The sequence below is a fragment of the Balaenoptera borealis genome, assembly GCF_965194805.1.
Source record: "Balaenoptera borealis genome assembly, chromosome: 3".
NCBI classification, from domain to species: domain Eukaryota; kingdom Metazoa; phylum Chordata; class Mammalia; order Artiodactyla; family Balaenopteridae; genus Balaenoptera; species Balaenoptera borealis.
In genome coordinates this window covers 49132310-49152973 of record NC_138866.1, presented here as the reverse complement: position 1 = coordinate 49152973, position 20664 = coordinate 49132310, and the positions used below count along the sequence as shown (strand labels likewise).

The 20664-nt window shown below is 34.4% G+C and overlaps 2 protein-coding genes across 7 annotated transcripts in view; one reads left to right on the top strand and one right to left on the bottom strand.

Moving 5' to 3' along the window:
• The window catches only part of ATL1 (atlastin GTPase 1), an 87687-nt gene extending 74077 nt beyond the window's left edge, over nucleotides 1–13610 (top strand). For 4 of the 6 annotated variants that reach the window (XM_082384840.1, XM_082384842.1, XM_082384838.1 and 1 more), the window contains 8 exons: nucleotides 341–433; nucleotides 1533–1671; nucleotides 5326–5453; nucleotides 6621–6677; nucleotides 7486–7557; nucleotides 9195–9626; nucleotides 10852–10866; nucleotides 12755–13610. In XM_082384840.1, coding sequence (XP_082240966.1) covers nucleotides 341–433; nucleotides 1533–1671; nucleotides 5326–5453; nucleotides 6621–6677; nucleotides 7486–7557; nucleotides 9195–9626; nucleotides 10852–10866; nucleotides 12755–12865 — 1047 coding nt within the window. In that variant the 3' untranslated portion in view covers nucleotides 12866–13610. Of the gene's footprint in view, nucleotides 1–340; nucleotides 434–1532; nucleotides 1672–5325; nucleotides 5454–6620; nucleotides 6678–7485; nucleotides 7558–9194; nucleotides 10623–10851; nucleotides 10867–12754 lie in introns of all 6 variants that reach the window. The other 2 variants (XR_014242496.1, XM_082384841.1) reach the window with 2 other exon arrangements.
• A 595-nt stretch (nucleotides 13611–14205) lies between these two features.
• The window catches only part of SAV1 (salvador family WW domain containing protein 1), a 29676-nt gene continuing 23217 nt past the window's right edge, over nucleotides 14206–20664 (bottom strand). The window contains exon 5 of the mRNA XM_082384857.1: nucleotides 14206–15659. Coding sequence (XP_082240983.1) covers nucleotides 15458–15659 — 202 coding nt within the window. The 3' untranslated portion in view covers nucleotides 14206–15457. The remainder of the gene's footprint in view (nucleotides 15660–20664) is intronic.

Sequence of the window (20664 nt, the reverse complement as noted above, 5' to 3'; positions counted from 1 at the left end):
CAGATGAAAGGAGAAAACTTTCCTCAAATAAAACTTGAATCGTCATAAAAAGCTTCCTGAAAACTGACAGACATGCCCCAAACTGGCTGAATGGCACTATGTAACTTTAATAATCAGTCTGGGAGCAGCTTTCTGTTCACATTCAGTGGAAACAGGGAGGATGATCTCAGAGCGGGGAGATTGCTCAGAAACAACTTTCTTAGGTTTTATGTTTGCTTATTAATTCCATTATGTGGAGAAGAACACTATTCAAATGACAATAGTATCTAATATATTTCAATAAAAAACAGAGGGAGGAAATTTAGAGTTCCTTTATCAATCTTCTCTTATTATTTCTTAGAGTCTGATATTTCTTGTTCGAGACTGGAGTTTCCCATACGAATTTTCATATGGAGCTGACGGTGGCTCCAAATTCTTGGAAAAACGCCTCAAGGTTTGTTAACTATTTAGGTGCATGAAGTTTCGCCAATAGTAACCTAAATTATTTTTGTTGAATGATTTGCTGAATAGATACTCAGTAGTCACAATCTCATTTGACCTTCATAGTATCTCTATGAACAAACTAAGATTGATACTTAAAATAATGTCAGAGTTACAACTGTAAACATGATCAATAATTATGATACAGAAAAGGAGTTCTTTTGTAAATATCTATAAAACCATGATTTATTCCTAAAGATAAAACTTTTAATTTGAAGAATTAAATCAGTTCAAGACTGACATACAAATATCTCGATTCGTGTTTTAATAGAGGTTTAAAGTCAATTTAACAGAAATATTTAATTTTTGAAATCCCCAAAGTCAATCTCAGGACATTTTGCTAGTAGTTCACAGAAGGTGATATTAGGAGGCTTTCCACTTGCTGTGTCATGATAGTTCAATACTGAATGAATTATTTACACTGAACAGATATCTCCCAAAATGCCTACTGAGTAATCAGAAAAAAAAAAATGGAGATTAAAAACTCTTCCTCGATAATCAGGATCTCTAAGCTTACCTTTTTAAATGATGGTTACTTTTAGGGTAGTTTGTACTGTTAAATGTCAAATACATGTGAAAAAAGGGGGCAGTTTAGCTTTCAAATAAACATCCAACTATCCAGATGCCTTTCTAGAATTTAAATGTATACCTACCAGGTGACAAGAGGCTGTCTTGAGTACCTCCTGAAAAGAAGGTAGGAATATCTTATGATCTACTCATGTCTCTTGTGAGTACTTTGAATTAAAATTTGAATTTGTAGGAACTAGCTAGAGTGAAACCCCACTAATTTATACTAAAAAATGGGAAGGCCCATCTAAGTTAGCGTAAGAGTAGACGATTGTTAATTGTAATAATAATGCCATATGTATGCTATACTTAGATATGGCCATGTGGCAAATTCACCCCAAACTTTTCCTTATTTAGTATCAGCCCTGTCCTATCATTTTTTATCATTGTGACCAGACAGACACAGCAAATATAAATGCCACAGAATTCTTTTGGAGTTCAATTTGTGTTGAAAGTAGTTTAAACTTCAGAATGATTTACTACAGGTCTCGGGGAACCAGCATGAAGAACTACAGAATGTTCGAAAACACATCCATTCCTGTTTCACCAAAATTTCCTGTTTTCTGCTACCTCATCCTGGCTTAAAAGTAGCTACCAATCCAAACTTTGATGGAAAACTGAAAGGTTTGTCTGTCTTTTAATGTATTTGTTTATATCACTTAGTCTGATTACAAAAATGTCATTTTATCCGTTGGGCTTATGGCTGCTAGTTTAGTTTATCCACTGATGTGAGGCTAATGATTAGAAATTTTCAGGAGGATTGGGAATCCCGGGCTCATGCTAGAGTACCTCCTTGGTGAACTGTGGGATTCTATGGGTACTGAATACGTACACTGAGAAAATAGGCTAAATCCTGCATTCACCTGGGAGGCAGTAACCCTCGCCCTTTCTCATAGGTTCCTGCTCACCTCTGTATTGAGAAATGCTCCTTAATATCTTTCTTTTTAATTTTCCTTATTTACATGAAAAAGGAAAATAGATGCCTATATTATTGGAATGTTTGTATTAAGTTATATAATTAGAGATAGAAAGAAATATTGCATAGTACTGAAGTGAAGCTCTTTAAAACTGCTGCTAAAGAATTTAATTATAAATCATTAAAAACTTCAGTAATAATGAAATCCTCTTCTGGATGAGGACCGGTTTCTTAAAAAACCAAAAGCACCAGAGTGTTTTTCAAACTAACAGCATGTAATTATCTCTTAAACAGAGGCATGACTAATGTTTAAAGATTCCAAAGCAACTCAAATTGTTAAAAAAAAAGGGGGAGGGGGCAGTGGGAGGTGGAGGCAGGGGTCTGCAGAAGCAGAAGCTAATCTTGCCTAATAATCACCAGGTCTTTAGATATTTGCTTTGCAGTTGATACAAGGTGGTACAAAGACATTTCTGACTTCTTTACTTGTAAGCCTAGCATTGAGTACACCACTGAGTTCAGACATTTGCTTAATTTACTGTGGCCTTTCTGCATTGTGCCAGGGGTGATGAGACAGTGACATAACAAGCTTTGCAGCACAGTTGTTCTCAAAGGGCTTTGAAATTACTTTTAAAAAGGACAACATAACATTGTGTCCAGTTTTATGGAACTGGCAAGTTTGAAAAGCAAACCTATATTTTTCCCCATGTATCCATGGCGTTTATTCTCAGATAACTTATATTTCACTATGGCAGCTAATATCATAAATAGAACCCCCAATTTCTCAATCATCAGCATTGTTTTTATACATGTTTTAAATTGTCTCTTCTTTATACAACAGAACAGACAGCTGTAGGCACATATTAATGCATGGATTCCAGGATCCTACAATTTCACTGTCACTTATGAATTCCAACCCACTAGTGAGCACACAGACCTCTTGATACTGTGCAATTACCTAATGGCTTCAATGTGTTTTGAATATGTTACATAAAGAGAGGGCTCCCACAAGGCCTTTCTTTCTTCTCTGGGGTTGGAGAGCCATAAACAGGCAGAGCAGGGGCAGGCCTTCAACAACAGTCCTTTACTGGGACAAAAAAGTACTTTGCCTTGTTTCATTCCTGTAGTACACAGCTACAGTTCTTAAATTAATGGATACAGTTTGCAATGAAAGAACTCAGGGAGAGAGTTTAAGACAATCATGCAGATATAAATTGTACTTTTTAATAGATTTGTTCTCCATCTAATTTTACTCACATGTCTAAACATATATTGACTCATACAGTTGGTTTACAGTTACCCATACGTTGCGAGTTTACCAAAGTGGCTAGCCCGAGAGAAAGAGAAATGAAAGGCAGCTTCAGTTGCCCATCAAATTTCCATTTTAATTGAGGCTTTATAGAACTGCTGCTAAATCCCTCTGTGTGCCCAAATGTTCTACTTTGCCTCATTGTTTCTTTGGGCAGTTTTGAAAGTCTGCTATCTACATTATTTTTCCATCCTGAATCTTACAATGTTGTGTTATTTCTATCCAGGATGTCTTGTCTGCTGGCCATGCTGTTCTCCAGAGGGCTGGCATCTGAGTGGTTGCCTCTGGGGAAGAAATGTCTTTGAATAAACAATTGTGCAAAAATTCTTTGATGATAGTTTCTCACATACTCTTTCAACACACTTGTAGAAATAGACTATGGCTAATGCTATCTTCAGAACACATTTTTAATCCAAATGTATGGTGCTACACTGGTTACTTTGATGATAATTCACACAGTTGCTGGTGCATTAGATACACAGGTTGTATCTTACTCCATTAACAATTTTATAAGGAAATTTTTGGGGGGAGTGGAATTTAAGTACATGTTTTGAAGGTGATTTTAAAGTGGTTTTATAAGGAGAAATCTTTTTGTTTTATACAGAAATTCAGGAAGAATTCATATATTCTAGATATATAGTAATATTCTACTAATGTTGAAAAAAGCATAAAATCATATAGCAAAAAAGGAAACTGTTAGCATCAGTGAATACGAATACATAGTAGGCAACAAAACACAACAAAGGAACATAGTAACATAATACAAATACCAGTATTTCAGTGAAAATTGGTAACTAAAAGCAAACCACAATAATAAATACATTTGAATAAACCTATACTAATACAAAGCACAATTATCAGTAAAAATTGGTACAGTGCAAACAGAAAAATAAATTTGAATAAACTCCTGTCCAAGTCCTCATGAAATACGGACACGAATTTCAAAGCTGTACAAAACATGAAGCAAAAAAGTTGGAAGAATTTCCAGTGTCATGCTCATACATGTCATAAAAGCAGTAAGCAAAAGAAGAGAACCATAAATTCGTATGTGAACTAGTATTTCAGTGTATGTTGGGGTCATAATAACAAGCAGGGAACATGCAAACACAATCATAAGGTTTGAATCTTTATCCTTAAGACCTCAGAAATCACCAGTCCCAAAGCCTGACTTTGCTGAAGTGACTCTGCTGAAATTCAGATTTTAAAAAATTATAGGCAGTTACTGCATTTTCTTAGATACCAAGTCTCTGGACATATCTTGCTTTTTATGTATTTTTCTATATGTTTTGAAATAATGATTTAAAAAAATTATTGCTGTGTTCAAAAGTCTTCTCTGAAGATCTGTTTTCCGTATTACTTTGCTAAATCCGTAATGTTAAGTTTGAACCTAATGCTATAAAATGGGTTATGGGCAATCAATCGTACCAAATAACTCAGACTACCTCTGATCCACTAGCTACGAGGCCTCCATTGCCTTTTTCGATGTTATTTTGTGTTGCTGCGTTTCACTACTAGAGGCAGCAGCGGCATCACTATCTTTTTGAACTTGAGTCGTAGTTACCACACCTTACCCACTTCTATACACTTGTCCTAAGGTGGGCACACTAAATACAGAACAACTTTTGGATACATTTTCTGGAGGGAATGCATCTTATAAAGCAGTAAATATCCACCCTTTCCCCCTTTATGACCCTATATATATAAAACCATGAACCATGAACAGGACTTAAAGGCATCAGAATACATGAACTGGTTATGTGAATGGGGTGTAAAACATTTGTATAGCATTTAATATCAAGAAAGCTATTTTATAGGTGGAAGACAAGATAAATAAGTAATTGGAGTGAAGATAAGAAAGATCAGCCATAGGAGACTTGGCGAGGAGTATCGTTCACCCTGAGAAAAGTGGGTTTCGGGAGTAATTTAGATGATGGGAAAGTATGTAATAGCTTTATCACTGGGGAAGAAACAGAGGAAATCAAAGGATGTTTTATTTTATGGCATGGAGGACTGGACAGGATTTTTTAAATAATGATGAATTTGCTTTTACTTGTAGAAATAGATGAAGAATTCATCAAAAACTTGAAAATACTAATTCCTTGGCTACTTAGTCCTGAGAGCCTAGACGTTAAAGAGATCAATGGGAACAAAATCACCTGCCGAGGTCTGGTGGAGTACTTCAAGGTATCACTCTCATTTCTAGAGAATTTGTGAGTACTTAGATTTGACATGTTTGGGAATGCAGTTCCTGTTTTAAACAACAAAAAATTATAGACTTTGTAATATAGGGGCAAAGGCATGAGGACTATATAGAAATGATCTTTAAAAAGATTAGACTCCCAAGAGGAGCTTGCTTTCTGAAATTATTTTTTGAGAAAACTCCTTGAGGTAACTTTACTATCGCCTTTCATCTTGAGGGAAATATATTTTGAAACATAAATGTATCCAGGAGTTGGAAAAGTCTGTCTCTTTTTGGGGGAGGAGGTGTTTCCCAGGGTTCATACCACTTAGTCTTCAGTCATGACCTGTACTGAATTTCACCTTCATTCTGAAGATTTTCCCTAACGGGCTATACTTGGCCTTCCTACTGGAGAAAATTCTTCCACACTTCCTGCTCTCTGCACCAAGGGCCAATTTGAAGTGGAACTATTTTAATTTGCATTTACCTATTTACCTCAGGGAGCCCCAAATACAACACTTTTTTTTGTAACCAACACACATATATAGTGGATTTCAGTTACCAATATAATTTTTGGATTGATGCTCCAAAGACTAAAATATCAATTTTTAAAATCCACGTTTTGTCATTTAAAATGTGGTTGTATATCTCCTGTGTGATTATTTACCTTCACCACTCTCAGCAATAAATGACATGTTATTTATCTAAAATTTGAATTCTTGCTGTGCACAAAACACTGTGGAGGAGCTTAGAATTTAGTAGGAAACTCAGGGCCCTTGAACAGATCTGTTCCATAAAGCTTGTGGCAGCAGCAGGTACAAATTCCTGTGAGTAACTGAAAAAGAAATGTTACTTCTAGCAGAGGGATCTCAGAAAGTTTTAAAGGAGGTGGTAGCGAGTTAAGCCTTTAAGAAGGGTGGGATTGGCAAGTGGAGATGTGTGAAAAGGACCTTTCAGGAAAAGGGAACAAGAATTAAGAAAGAGGGAATTAAAGTATGAGAAAGAGATAACAGTTCCTGAAACTATCAAGACCTTATTTATTTTTTTGAACCGTCAAGACCTTCGACCTTAGAATACAATTTAACAGGCTTAGAGAAATATTGAATGCAATTACTTGAACATGAGTCTTTTTCTTTTTTTCTTTTTCTCTCTTTTTTTTTTTTTTTTTTTAGGCTTATATAAAGATCTATCAAGGTGAAGAATTACCACATCCCAAATCCATGTTACAGGTATTTATCCATCAGGAGGCTTGACATTCTAAAACATACTGTCACTAAAGCTAAGCTAACGATATGCTCCAATCTGGCTGTTGGAAATCACCAAATAAAAATAGTAGATGGAATGACTTATTGGAAGATTATTTTTCTAGTAACTACCCATTTGTGTGTTCATCTAAACATTTTCACATACACATATAGCAGCCTCACTTATGCTGATATACAAGAGTCTGCATTGTCTTTGTACTAAATGTGTTTAGAGAAGACTCAGACTGTGGTTTAGATTCACACATGTAACAAGAAGTAGAAAAGCAGGTTTTAAACAAGTGGCCTCTATACTTAGGAAAGGAAAAACTCACTTTTTCCATACTTATTTCTTAAATTTCTTAAGTTCTTGATGGTTTCTTTTTGTTATCAGTGATACATTGTTCTATCAGTAATCCTTAAAGTTGACATGTTTTTTTATATATTAGTATATATAAAATGTACTATATATTATTTCCCATGTGTTTGGATTTATAGACCCCCCCCCATATTTGGTGAAAGGCTTAAAAATATTTATAAAGAGGAATAATCTTCTAAATGAAAATTCATTTTAGAACTATGGTTTATTGAGTAAACTATATTTTATGCATTTTGAAATTTTAATTTTACTAATTTTAAAAGATGTAGTAGAAATATTTCAACACTTTTCAAATTATGTGATGACCTTGGGTCCTTGCGTATTTCTTGCACATGATGCTCATATATGAAAACTGCCTGTGGAAGTTTACTAAAATATGAATTCCATTTTACATCATATTTTGTACTTTGTCCAAAGGCCACAGCAGAAGCTAACAATTTAGCAGCCGTGGCAACTGCCAAGGATACATACAATAAAAAAATGGAAGAGGTAAGAATTAAATAGTATTTTAAATGATGTTTTAATTAATTGATTGATTGATTGATTTTTGGCTGCATTGGGTCTTCGTTGCTGTGTGCGAGCTTTCTCTAATTGCGTCGAGTGGGGGCTGTTCTTCGTTCTGGTGTGCGGGTTTCTCACTGCGGTGGCTTCTCCTGTTGCGGAGCAGGGGCTCTAGGCGCGTGGGCTTCAGTAGTTGTGGCACGTAGGCTCAGTGGTTGTGGCTCGCGGGCTCTAGAGCACAGGCTCAGTAGTTGTGGCGCACGGGCTTAGTTGCTGCACATCATGTGGGATCCTCCCGGACCAGGGCTCGAACCCGTGTCCCCTGCATTGGCAGGCAGATTCTTAACCACTGCGCCCCCAGGGAAGTCCCTTAAATGATGTTTCAAATAAAATCAGTATTTCTTCCATGAGCTCATTCTTTTTTCTTCCAAGTTACACTGTATACACATGCAGAAGTGGCTTTTACTTATTCTTTCTCAAACTATGTGTATCACATTTCTTTTTATGGTATTCCTAAAATATTTTAAAAACCAATCAAGAAGAGAACATGACGTTTGCACAATTTAAATGTATTTTAAATGAATTATCTCTTTATAACACACACATTTTGCGGGGGTGGAGGGGTACAGATTTTCCCACTATTTATAAGATCTAGTGGCTAAAATAACATATGCTACCCTCTCCACTATACCTCCCTACATTCCACAGTCCAACTTCTATCTTAAATATAAAAACCTGTTAGAAAAAAATAAACTGCAAGGACCAATATTTCTAAGTACTATATTTCCTCTTTTTAACTTTCTGAATTAGGGGGCATCTAATGATTATGGTGTGTATCTACTAATATGATGAGTTTTCTTTCCACTGAAAATGTTATAAAATCAAAATTGCATCCAAAATTGATAGAGTCTTAGAATCAAGGGAAATACAGTATATGGAATGGTGTTTACAACATAATTAAAGGGGAAGTGGAATGAGTCTCCTTTATATAGTTAAATCACAAATAACTGAAGTGAATGGTATGGGTACCTGAGATTTCCCATGTAACTTTTGAAAAAAAAGTTGAAAATTTGGTCCAAGAACATTTAATACGCTTCCATTTAGTCTCTTGAAGAAAATACCGAATGGGCTCCAAACAAAACTCAGTGAAACTGCTGAAGGAAATGTTTTTCACAATTTTACTTTAGGGCTTTATAGCATTGCTCATTGTTTTAAATTAAACTTCATTTGGTCAAAATTAGTTCAGTGTAGTTAGAATAAATTTCCTACAGGAACTTGACTGTAAGTAGTTTTCTTAAATTTGGATTCATTCTATGAATGAACTGAGTTTGCAGTTCACCTCCTCATCTTGAGGAAATTGGATTAAGTCATGAATATTCCTTCCCATGTCGAAAAGAGAATAAAAATTAAGAAAGGCTTTATATAAGTCACCTATAAAGTACAAGTCCCACTTATAACCCCGCCTGATAGAAATGGAGTATGGAAAGATGTGGGTTGACAAAACATAATGCAGGCTCCTTCTGATTAGTAATGTGTTCTAACAAATTCAACTAGCTAAGTGCAAAATTGTGATACAGTTGCTAGTTGTACTCTGCACTGCATGAATACTTCTCTATCCGATACAGATCTGTGGTGGTGACAAACCATTTCTGGCCCCTAATGACCTGCAGACGAGACATCTGGAACTTAAGGAAGAATCTGTGAAGCTATTCCGAGGGGTGAAGAAGATGGGTGGGGAGGAATTTAGCCGGCGTTACCTGCAACAGTTGGAGAGTGAAATAGATGACCTTTACATCCAGTACATCAAGCACAATGATAGCAAAAATATCTTCCATGCAGCTCGTACCCCAGCCACACTGTTTGTTGTCATCTTTATCACATATGTGATTGCTGGTGTGACTGGATTCATTGGTTTGGACATCATAGCTAGCCTATGCAATATGATAATGGGACTGACCCTTATCACTCTGTGCACCTGGGCATACATCCGGTACTCTGGAGAATACCGAGAGCTGGGTGCTGTAATAGACCAAGTGGCTGCAGCCTTGTGGGACCAGGTAGGAACACTTAATTCTCTTCAACTAAATGCAGCACACATTTGAATGCTATCTATGTTCCAGACACTATGTTAGATGTTGTAAATATACAGGTGAACAGGAGACTTGGGCCCCGGTCTCCAAGAACTTTAGAATCTGTCAAGATGGCCAGATACAAACAGCTAACTATAATATAACATGTAAAGTCCTACACAACTGTTTTCCAGTCAACATTTCAATATTTTTCAAAAATACGTGGATTAGGTAGTGTTTTCACTTTTTCTTATCCTAAAAGTTAAAGCTGTTAAGTGAGAAGACACAATCAAGTTTTTATTTAGCTGATTGTGATTCAATTATGTGTTGATTACTTCATACTTAAAACCTATCATTTGACTAGCACTGGCTTTGTTAGGAGCATATATAAACCACCATCTGAAGTCATATCACTGTCTCTTTCAGTAAAAGCCCTCAACACAGTATCTGATCACTTCACATTGTCTCTATTTGAACTTTACATTTGTACCAGGCCCTGGCATGAGTCCAGGTCAACCTCTGGATCAGCTGCTTATGGGTCAGTTGTCCTTTATGGTCCAATTAACCAACCCAGGGTCACCATGGTCCACTGTTCAAATAATTGAGTATGGATAGGGGAGACAATTATAAACACACCTAGAATAATAATCAACTCACTGTCATTCTGGAAGTGTCTTCAGTTAAATTTAGGGGAATTTAGTGAAGCTAAAGTTGAGATTCTTCCTAAAAGTTTGGAGTTAAGACTTGTATTTATGGTCTCCAGGTAGCAAGTAATAGGTACAGTTCTCCCAGCATTAAGAGTGTAATTATACATACTCTTTAAAAGAGAATTGTAACTGATGGATTTTCCGTGTGTCTTTGAAGAATCTAGTTGAGATAAATAAATGGTAACACTACGGGAAAAGAATGAATTAAAATTGGATCCTCTGAGCCACTGCCTCAAATAGCCCTTCAACCTCAAAAGATGAAGAGAAGCTATTTGAGGTAAATCCCAAAGCCCACCTAGAATATGATGCTGAAACCTGTGAATATAGAATTGGGTTCTTCAAAAGATTCACATTAAATATGTAATCTAAACTGAAAAAATCTGCAGGGTTATTTGTTCTTAAATGCTCACAAATTACTACTGTAAACAAAGTTGATTATCATAATGCTATTAATGAAGCAGGATATATACTTTTCTTTTCTCCCTTTTAAACTGCCTTTGCCACAGGGAAGTACAAATGAGGTAAGTTAAATTTTTTCTTAAATTAAGAGCATGTATTTATAAACATTATGATATTTTATAAACCAAGTAGCCATTAAAGGATATCTCAATGTAGATTAAAAAATCTTTGGTGACTACAGCTCCTATGTTCTTCTAGCATTTACAATTTTAATTGTGAATTTTGGCAATGGTTTTAAAATATTTAACTTATTCTGGACATGATTTTATCTGCATATGAAACATAAGAATTATCATGAATATTTTTTGTTTTTTTTCCTGAATGTTTAGAAAATTTCAAAATTCTTAAGCTCCAACATTGGGCATTTTGCTCTACTGCAGAGTGAACAAGTACAGTTATGAATCTTCAGGAAACTTAACTACTGGAGAGTAAATGGAGCTACAATCTTTAGAAGTTGTTTTTAACTTTGGCTTCTGAGTGAGTTACCTATACCACTTTAAGCAGGTTCCAGACCAGTATGCAGTGTAAATTTCCTGTACATTAGTGTTCATTTCTCCCACTGCACATGTACAAAACTCTATATTGGAGGAAAAAATCTAAGCTTCTAAGAAGAAATCACTTGTTACATAAGAAAAATTATCTCTGTGGAATCATTTAGGTCATTATCTTCAGGAAGCAAAACTGATCTTCAACAACTACAGAGACAGCACATAATTCTTTCCTCAGTTTCTGCTGTCATATATAACTAGATTACGTCCTCCAATCAAATACCAAGGATACATTTAATATTTACAAGTCAATAAGGAATTATTTTATGTTAAGATTCAGTAAAATGAATTCACTAAAAAGGTAAAAACAAATTTCAACTTTGTAAATCAAGCCTTAAGAAAAAAATCTAAGCTTTTAAGAGAACATGGATTAAATTGAATGTGTTAGAATCATAATACAATAGAACTAAGGTTGCACCAATATGCATTCATAGAATTGATGATGGTACAATTCAGACTTAAGAAAATCAAAAGAAAGTAGCCATGCAGACTCAAAAAGATAAAAATGAATGGAATTTCCTGGGAATTGATTACTATTTAAGGATATCAAGCTTTTATCCAACTTTTAAAAATATTCAGACTTTTTACAGACTTCAGAATTACATCAGATAAACTGGTCTTAACTGAGTGTTCATTATGAGAAAGTCAGAGGAGGTAATGAATCTTAGACACTAGCTGAGGGGAAAGAAAAGAACATAAAAATATTTATGGACACTTACATAAAGCAATAAAAATTCCTATGATTCAAACACACTTAAACAGACAATGACAGAGGTAGTTTTAGTGAAGAAAGACTTTCTGAGGTAACGCTTCTGAATAACATTTCGTAAGATATGAACTAATTAATGGAAACAAGGCAAGAGAGCATGTTTGAGAGAGCCCAGTGTGGCAGGAGAGAGGGTAACACACATGCTTATTTGCATGACCATATCAGGAAATCATGGAGAATAAAAGTGGTCCCTTTTTGAAAAAACCTATCAGGAAGCTCCAATAGCAAGTGGTCTACCTATGTATAATAAAGTAGCTATTGGCAGTCAGAAGTTATGAGCTCCTATAATTCCCCTAAAACTAATAATATTCACAGTATGAGTTTTCAACACACCCCTGGGGCACAGTGGTTAGGAAGCTCTGCTCCAAAAGGTGTGAAAGGTAAAAGAAAATGCAGTCTGAGAATAGGACATTTACCATGAAGATCGACCCACACATTGGACAGCTGAAAATACTTTTGCGTTCTAAGATATTAGCTATTAATGTATATCTCATACAGATTAATGATACAAGGATTCCAAATTTAGCATGCTAAATTTGATATCGTACCATAAACTAATTACACTAAAAAGGAAAAAATTTATATCTGTGTATTTAATACAATGTTTTATAATCTTGATTCTTTTATTTCTAGGCTTTATACAAGCTTTATAGTGCAGCAGCAACCCACAGACATCTGTATCATCAAGCTTTTCCTGCACCAAAGTCAGAATCTACTGAACAATCAGAAAAGAAGAAAATTTAATCCAAAATTTCAAAAATACAGGTGTGCATGACCAAGCTGTCAGTTAAATATTGTTTTACATCTCCATGCAAACATTCAAAGTGCTTCCATCAGAACAGGGTAAAATACCAAGCACCTCTGAAGATTGCAAAATGGTTTAGTTCCTTTATTTCAGTGTTTAATAAGCAGATGTATGTATGCATGGTTTTATTTTGTTAACATGTACAGTTTCCTGATTTTGTCTTCAAATATGCTGTTATAATTTAAAGAATTTGTCTATTTATGATAACAGTACACGTGTTCTGCTTGAATTTACTAAATTCTACTACCGGGTTATAGTTAAACCATGTAGTAATATTACTCCACATTTGGATATGCTCATTTAATTTCTACAGAAGAATTTTTAAATTATTTCACATAGTCATTTGTTAAAACATAGCATCATAACTCAATAGGCTTGATTCAATCTATACCATCTTACATATACCATTAGCTCTTATTATAAAAGACATATAAGAGAGCTTTTCAGTTGCTTTATCAAAAACTATATATTGCTTTTCTATCATGATTTAATATAGAATATAAACCTCTTGATCAAAAATGCACAAAAAATCACTTTGTATATGTATTTGAGTTTCACTGCATTGTATATTTTTTCATTTGGTACACAAAGAAATGTATTCATCATAGGTTTATTCTTTTAACATGTGAACTATTATTAAAGTTTACTCTGGTTCCCAATATTAAAAACAACTGAATTTGGAAATGTTTGGGAGGTGATGATATAGAATGATGAAGATTTCTATCTCTTTTTTTAAATTCAAAATGCATTTTCTTTAATGTTGACACCATAACAAATTTAGGTTTCCATTTTAAGGAATGTACACTAAGCCCTTTTAGGTATCTTCCAGTTCTTTTAAACCAGTGATTCTATATTGTTTTTCTAATTACTAAAATCTGTAGTGGAATTTCATTGAACTTACTTTCTAGAGGAAAAAAAAGTGTGGTAATGAAAAAAAAAGTAATGCCTCTGATCTGGGAGCTCTAAAACAGAGTAATTTCTAACTTTCTTAGAAATGGCTAAGCTTTAATTAAATGAAATGGTAATATTTAGTAAGGAGTAAAGAATGATTAAAATAGAAGAGTGTGTGAGAGTTCATAAGATATTTAAGCTCACATCTTAGGAAAGTCTGATCACATGCCCTGCAAAATAACTTTTCCCACTGATAACATTCCACTAGTCAATTTTCATTGTGGAATACCCCTTTCATTATACTGCTTCCTTTGCCTATGGGCCTCTGAATGGAAAAATCGAATATATGTAAGTGCTATGCATAAAACATGGACTCAAACGCAACACATTTAGTTTCCACAAAAATATATTTAATAAGCTTGTTATATAAAATCAAACATTTAACATTTTCAACATTTTATCAATAATTCAGATTCACTGATATCTAACTGGGAGAGCTTTATATTTTGGAAGATTACCTAAACTAAAAATTTATTTACATATTTACAACACATGTAAATATAACTGAAGAGCTATTTCAACAAGTTTTGAAATTCACAGAATTCTAGAGATTTTTGGCTAGACATGCCATAAATTTGCCTGCAATCAAACGTACTGTGCTAATTATGAACAATGTCTTAATAACTATTAAACCAAAGGAAAAAAAACTGGGAGAGAAATACTGGGTTTTAAAGTTCTGTGACAAACTCTTAGAAGATAAAAGATATGTAGAATCAATTTAATGACCAAGATTTCTTAATGAGTCCCTGATTGTCATTTTTGGCAGTTCAACCCAGTCTGTTGGGATGGCAACGTGCTATGCTGTTGAAAAGCCTCCACTGTCTCATCAGCACCATGTTACTAAATGCCATAAAAGCCCTAGTCCAAAGTAAGGAAGTACTGTAATGTTAGCAACTCTTGAGTGCTGTGCACACTTTTCCCACACAGGCTAAGGCCTTATACCTAAATTTATTCCTGAAACATTATAGACCCTTCACCCTTTCATACCAAAAAATACTTTCTCAACATGTTTTAAAAGGGGTCTTTACATTCGTGTGCGGGGGGGGGGGGGGGTGACTCCATACATTACATATAAAAATTTATCACAATAAAGGTCCCAAGTCCCATTTTATGTTTTGCTCTATACAATGGTAATATTTCAACCATCCAATTCCAGACAATATTCCACACTAAAGCAGTAAACGTATTTTTTTAAATACTGCATAGGTTATCTCTCTCATTCTGTTTTTTGAAGAAAGGTACTGCTACTGTGAGAGTTTAACAACTGATCATTTCCTATTTAATATCTGGTTAAATGACATTTCTTGTTGCATTTGTCTCCATCGAGAATATTCAAAGCAGTTTCCAAATATACAGCATTTAGAAGTGTTTGCCATGTTGGCTCTTAAAATGATAAACTCATTTTTTTCTCAATAAAAGAATATTTTTAATAACAAAATACATGTAAAATTAGAATTTTATAATTTCCAAAAAAGTAAGCTGCCTTTATTAACCAAAGTACTTGTTTGCAGGTTTTTTTAAATCTGTGAAAGTATTTTAAAGCCCTTATAAAACTTAAATTTTATTTTTAAAAAATTAACTTAAAAATTCTTGCCATGTTGCTGGGCATACCACTGCTGTCTCTGCTTGCGATTTTCCAACTCCGTGAGAAGAGCCTGTCTGTAGGCTTCATACATTTTAACAATCTGTTCCAGTTCTTTCATGAAAAGCAGCTTCAGCATTCCCTGGTATGTATCCAGGTCAGCCAGCTGGAAGAGTTCCCACTTCAGAATGTGGTCATATCTGTTTTAAAACACAATCAGACATATGTTCACAACATATTCATAAATATGTATTTATAACAATAAACTGTTCTATTTTTATAAATTTCAATTTTATTATAACTAAATAAACCATAAACTTCAATTTAAAATAACCGAGTTATTAACTGCTAGTTAAATACACTATTTTTTAGGGAGAGGAGAAAACTACTAATATTACTTCATTTCAATCTAAGTTAAAAAATACCCATTTCCATTCATCTTATGTATCAGTTATTCTAATATTAATGCTAGATAATAATGAACAAAGATTTCAAACCACTGTGGTTCTATAATTTCTGAAGAACATATTCCATGCTATTCATAAGTTCATCCAAAGTTAATTGTCAGGAAGGTAAGAATACTTTAGACCACATTGTTCCTGCAATGAATAATATGGAAAAATAGGCAAGATCATCTGTGTCATTAGTGTTGATAAAGCTTTTTGAGGCATACTGTTTACTACAGCAAACAAGGAACTAAACAGGTAGAGGAATGAAAAGGAACCATCATTTGTGGGCTGAATAATCCTGAGGTTGAGTATACAATATTACAAACAAACAACAAAAAATACAGAAAAACTCAAGCAGAAAGGAAAGAATAAGCTGTTTTCAAAATGACAGAATAAACAGACTGTAGAAGACTGCACAATATGGGGCCGGACTCACATAAGTTTATTTATATACAGTTCAGAAGGTTTTTAGTCCTTCTTCAGTGGTAAGTAGATCACATACTGAGATGAAGTATGCAACAAACTACTAAAGCAGTAATTTACACTTTGAATTGAAAGGGACCTGAAGACAGCACTCTACTCCAATCTTCTCATTTTATAGATGAAACCTAAAGAGGCTATATACATATCTCTTGCAAAATTGTTTAGTGATTAAAAGATCAGAAAGGCAGAGAACTGTATGGACCAAGGCACATCACAGTAATAGTTTTGAATGATAATACCTACTAAGACTAGAGAAAAAACTTGAACAAGTTTTTATGGAGCAAGGCATATACCTATATAATATTAAAGTTACACTTCTCAAATCACATTGCACAACAGACATAATAGGAAGAAAGAACTTTAAATGTAAATTCTAGTAAATTTATTCTTAATAATCATTTATAACATTTCCTACCCATTTCCTTTGTTTGGTAATTCATTTACCATCTTATTCCAAGGGGATCACGTAATATTTTTTAAAAAAGGGAAACAGTAAACAAATACAGAGCAGCCAGTATGAGCTACATACTGTGCTTGGTATGCTGACATACATTTCTGTACAACCTGGTTATGTGTACCAGGAATACCAAAAGCACAGCACAGTACACAAAAATCACAAGGTAAACGTATTTTGTTGGATCCCAAATTTACTAATTTACTTACCGAGCACTGCAAATTTACTAAAAGATATACTTGGCAGAAAGCTTTATATTCTCTTTAGTGGGAAACTCCAACTATTTGCCAACATATATTGGAGAAATACTACAAGAAATACTCAATGAGCCTCCATGAAGAAACAATTGCAAGGTGTTTCCTAGAACCTCTGCCATTCATGTACCTTAAGATTTTACTTATTTGTTTGAAACAAATTCATAACTCCTAACAAAAAACCTTAATCTTCCCAAGTCTGAATTCCATTGCTAAGGGGCATTTCAGCAATGTCTACTGATTCAAGATACTTAAATTTATGCCAGGTGAACCATAAGAACACTAAAGCCCATGTATCATCTGGGTACATTCTAGCAAGGAAAAGAAGGGAGAAGAATATGGTAATATTGGTAAATATCAAACTTGTTTGTAACACATGAATATCATTCTGTATAAGCATTTAAGTTTTTTTTTAAAGGGAAAAAGAAAAAAGCTTCAGACAATTTTCTGACTTCCCAATCACAGCATTTAGCATCAAGAATAGGATTTTGTGTAGAAGCAAGAAAATCAGAATATTTAGTGAAAATACTTTGGGAAGAAGAAAAAGTACTCTAAGGAAGACCACAGATGAGAAAAGTATGCAATGTGTCAATTTCCATTCCAAATCCTTGCCCCTGCTGTTTCTATATAGTGACTTCCCTTCTGCCTATGCCCGCCATTTACTTTTCTTAAGAAAAGTATGTAATTCCCATTCTTTTCTTCTTAAGGAGCCAAATAATCTGCTTCAGTTTAACTTTTTAGCCACTATACTCTAAATATACAGGTAAATCGTTCAGAAAATAGGCTGTTTACTCCAGTATCCTTTTCTCATAGCATCTCTCTTGCTACATTTTTCCTACAGCAGTATCCTATTCAAACAGTACTTATAAATAACCCATATAGGCAAACAGCAATTGCTGTAATGCTACCAAAAAACCTTGTTCACACTCCAGTGGATGCTGCCTTCAGGAGCCAAAAGTACTGCTATTCCAGCCCCGGGTATTGTAATGTAGCCCAAGCTCCCTGTGCCTGTCTTATGTAACAGTATGCCCACTCTTCCTTTCCTCCTACACCCAGAAGTGAGTCAGCAGTGATACTGCAGGATCACAGACACAGGGATAAAATAGAGTCTGTGCCACAATGCTGTTGGGGACTGGTGTTGCGGGGTGGGGCGGGCATGAGGAATAATGGAAAGTAAACATGTTCCTGATGGTCTTTTTCCCGTTAAAGATTAAATCTTTTAATTTTATCCTATAGTTCAGCTTGCTTACAGGTACATGATACATTACAGACTTTTGAGAGCAAACTTAGAAACATACCTTTACTAAAATTAATAAAAATTTAGAACATTATCTGTTCTAAGTCAGTTCTGGAAGTATATGCAAAAATTATTTTGGTAAGTTACTGCTAGAGATAGAAATAAAGCATTTTAGAAAGCTAGATAATGTCAATTGTTTGTTAAACAAAAGGAAGAAATAAGCTAATTTTTTGGATAAGTAATTGATTCTCCATTACCTAATTCATGGATAACAACTCACCTTCTGTTGATAGAACAATATTAACCATTTCCAATCCTCTTTAGAGACAAAAATTTAGTATCAACTAAAAGGTAGACCTAGACCTCTTGTTTTAAGCAGTAAAGAAGTACTTGCTCTCTTTTCTCACTGGCCCATTCTGGGAGGAGTTCTGATCTATTTGAAAAAAACTTAAGTTGCTAGTTTCCTAAAGTTCTAATAGTTAGCTCACAGAGCCAGAGTTGAAAGGGACTGTAATCTTTAGGAGTCATTTCTTTTCATCAGAAGCAAAGAATTCCATTTAAGTACCATCTTTTTCCCCCAAGAAGGAAAGCTTTTTATGTTATTTCTTTCTAACAACGGCTATAGAGTACAAATAACATAAAGAAGAAAGAATAACCCTACTCAATCTTATCAACTCCCAGAAATAACAAAGGTTAAACAGTTAGGCACATATTCTTCCAGACTTAAGGAAATATAAATACATGCACATATTACATATGACTTAGGATCAGCATATGAACAAAGGCCACAGACAGCAGTAGATCAAGTGGTATCAAGAGTGAAAGAAGAGAGGGGAAAAAGGGAAGAAAAGTCCATCTGCTATCATTCCTCATCCTATTCCTACAGTATATGGATATTATCAGATAAAGAGGTTTCTGTAGGTTAGCTAAGACACCAAACCATGCTTAATTTTATGGATGAATGTGTACGTAATTTCAAATAAACTAAAACCAAACTTCTGACAAGCACTGTTTATACTCTGTAGAATAATATCTATAATTAAAACCTTTTTAAAAATTACACTGACAAGGCTTAAATTTGACTTAGGAAAAAAAAAAAAACTGATGATTTTAGACTACAACCCTTATAATATCATCTTGTCTCTCTGCATCAGGCCACACAGATCAACAGCCATGAATTTACAGTCTGAAAAGATCAGAGGGAATGTAAGGGAATGTTATGTTGGCCAAGAATTAACAAATAGTTCATAGTAAATGACCAGTAACGTTATGAGATTTAATTATTTTATTCTGAATTCATTGTACAATCATCTTAAGCTTTCTAAAAACTCTTCTTTGGGCTATCTTATGCTGATAGTTTTGGTTTTTGAAATACGAATGGAATATTAAGAGTAAGGCTGCAAAATGTCACCTTATATAATTGTTAACAGTATTGTACATGCAATTATTATGTGTAAAATACCTAGCAAAGTACCAGGAATTTAACAGATACTTAGTAAATGATAATTATTATTAAATAAGAAGTAGTAATGACAAAAGTTAAGAGTATGAACTTTGAAGTTAGAGAGAAAGGTTTGAAATCTACCACTTAATATTTGTGTGATCTTAGCAAAGACAGAGTTTTTTTCAGCTGTAAAATAGGTTTTGGGAAGATTATATGTAAAAGTTTAGCACAGTATGGTACAGGAAGCACTGGATTATCAATAACTATTTACTTTCAGACATCCCCTTTTCTGAAATCATAGCACTTCGTATATACCACTGTCACTGATCCTTACCCACACTGGATTATTGATCTGAATACCTACTTCTGTTTTCCCAGAAGAGAGAAGCTCTTTGAGGCAAATATTTCATTTATTCATGATTATATTCCAAGAACAGTGCCTACTATGGCACCCAATAAATATCCTCAATGAGCCAGCAAACTCATAGCCATCTTTAAAAACTAGTGCATGTATTTTCCTTTTTGGTGCAGCTTTCCCTGCTCACTCATAATAATAAGAAACCATTGTTAAGGGCTTACTCAAGTCAGCCACTGTGCCATTTGATTTAAAATGCAGGATCAGGGACTTCCCTGGTGGTCCAGTGGCTGGGACTCCATGCTCCCAATGCAGGGGGCCCAGGTTCAATCCCTGGTCAGGGAACTAGATCCCGCATGCATGCTGCAACTAAGAGTCTGCATGCCACAACTGAGACCCGGTGCAGCCAAAAATAAATAAATATTAAAAAAAAAAAAAAGCATGATCACTTTTAAGCCTCACCACACCAAGTAAAGTAGATAAGATTATTATCCCCTGTATTTCAGTAGAGGAAAAACACTTAGAACTA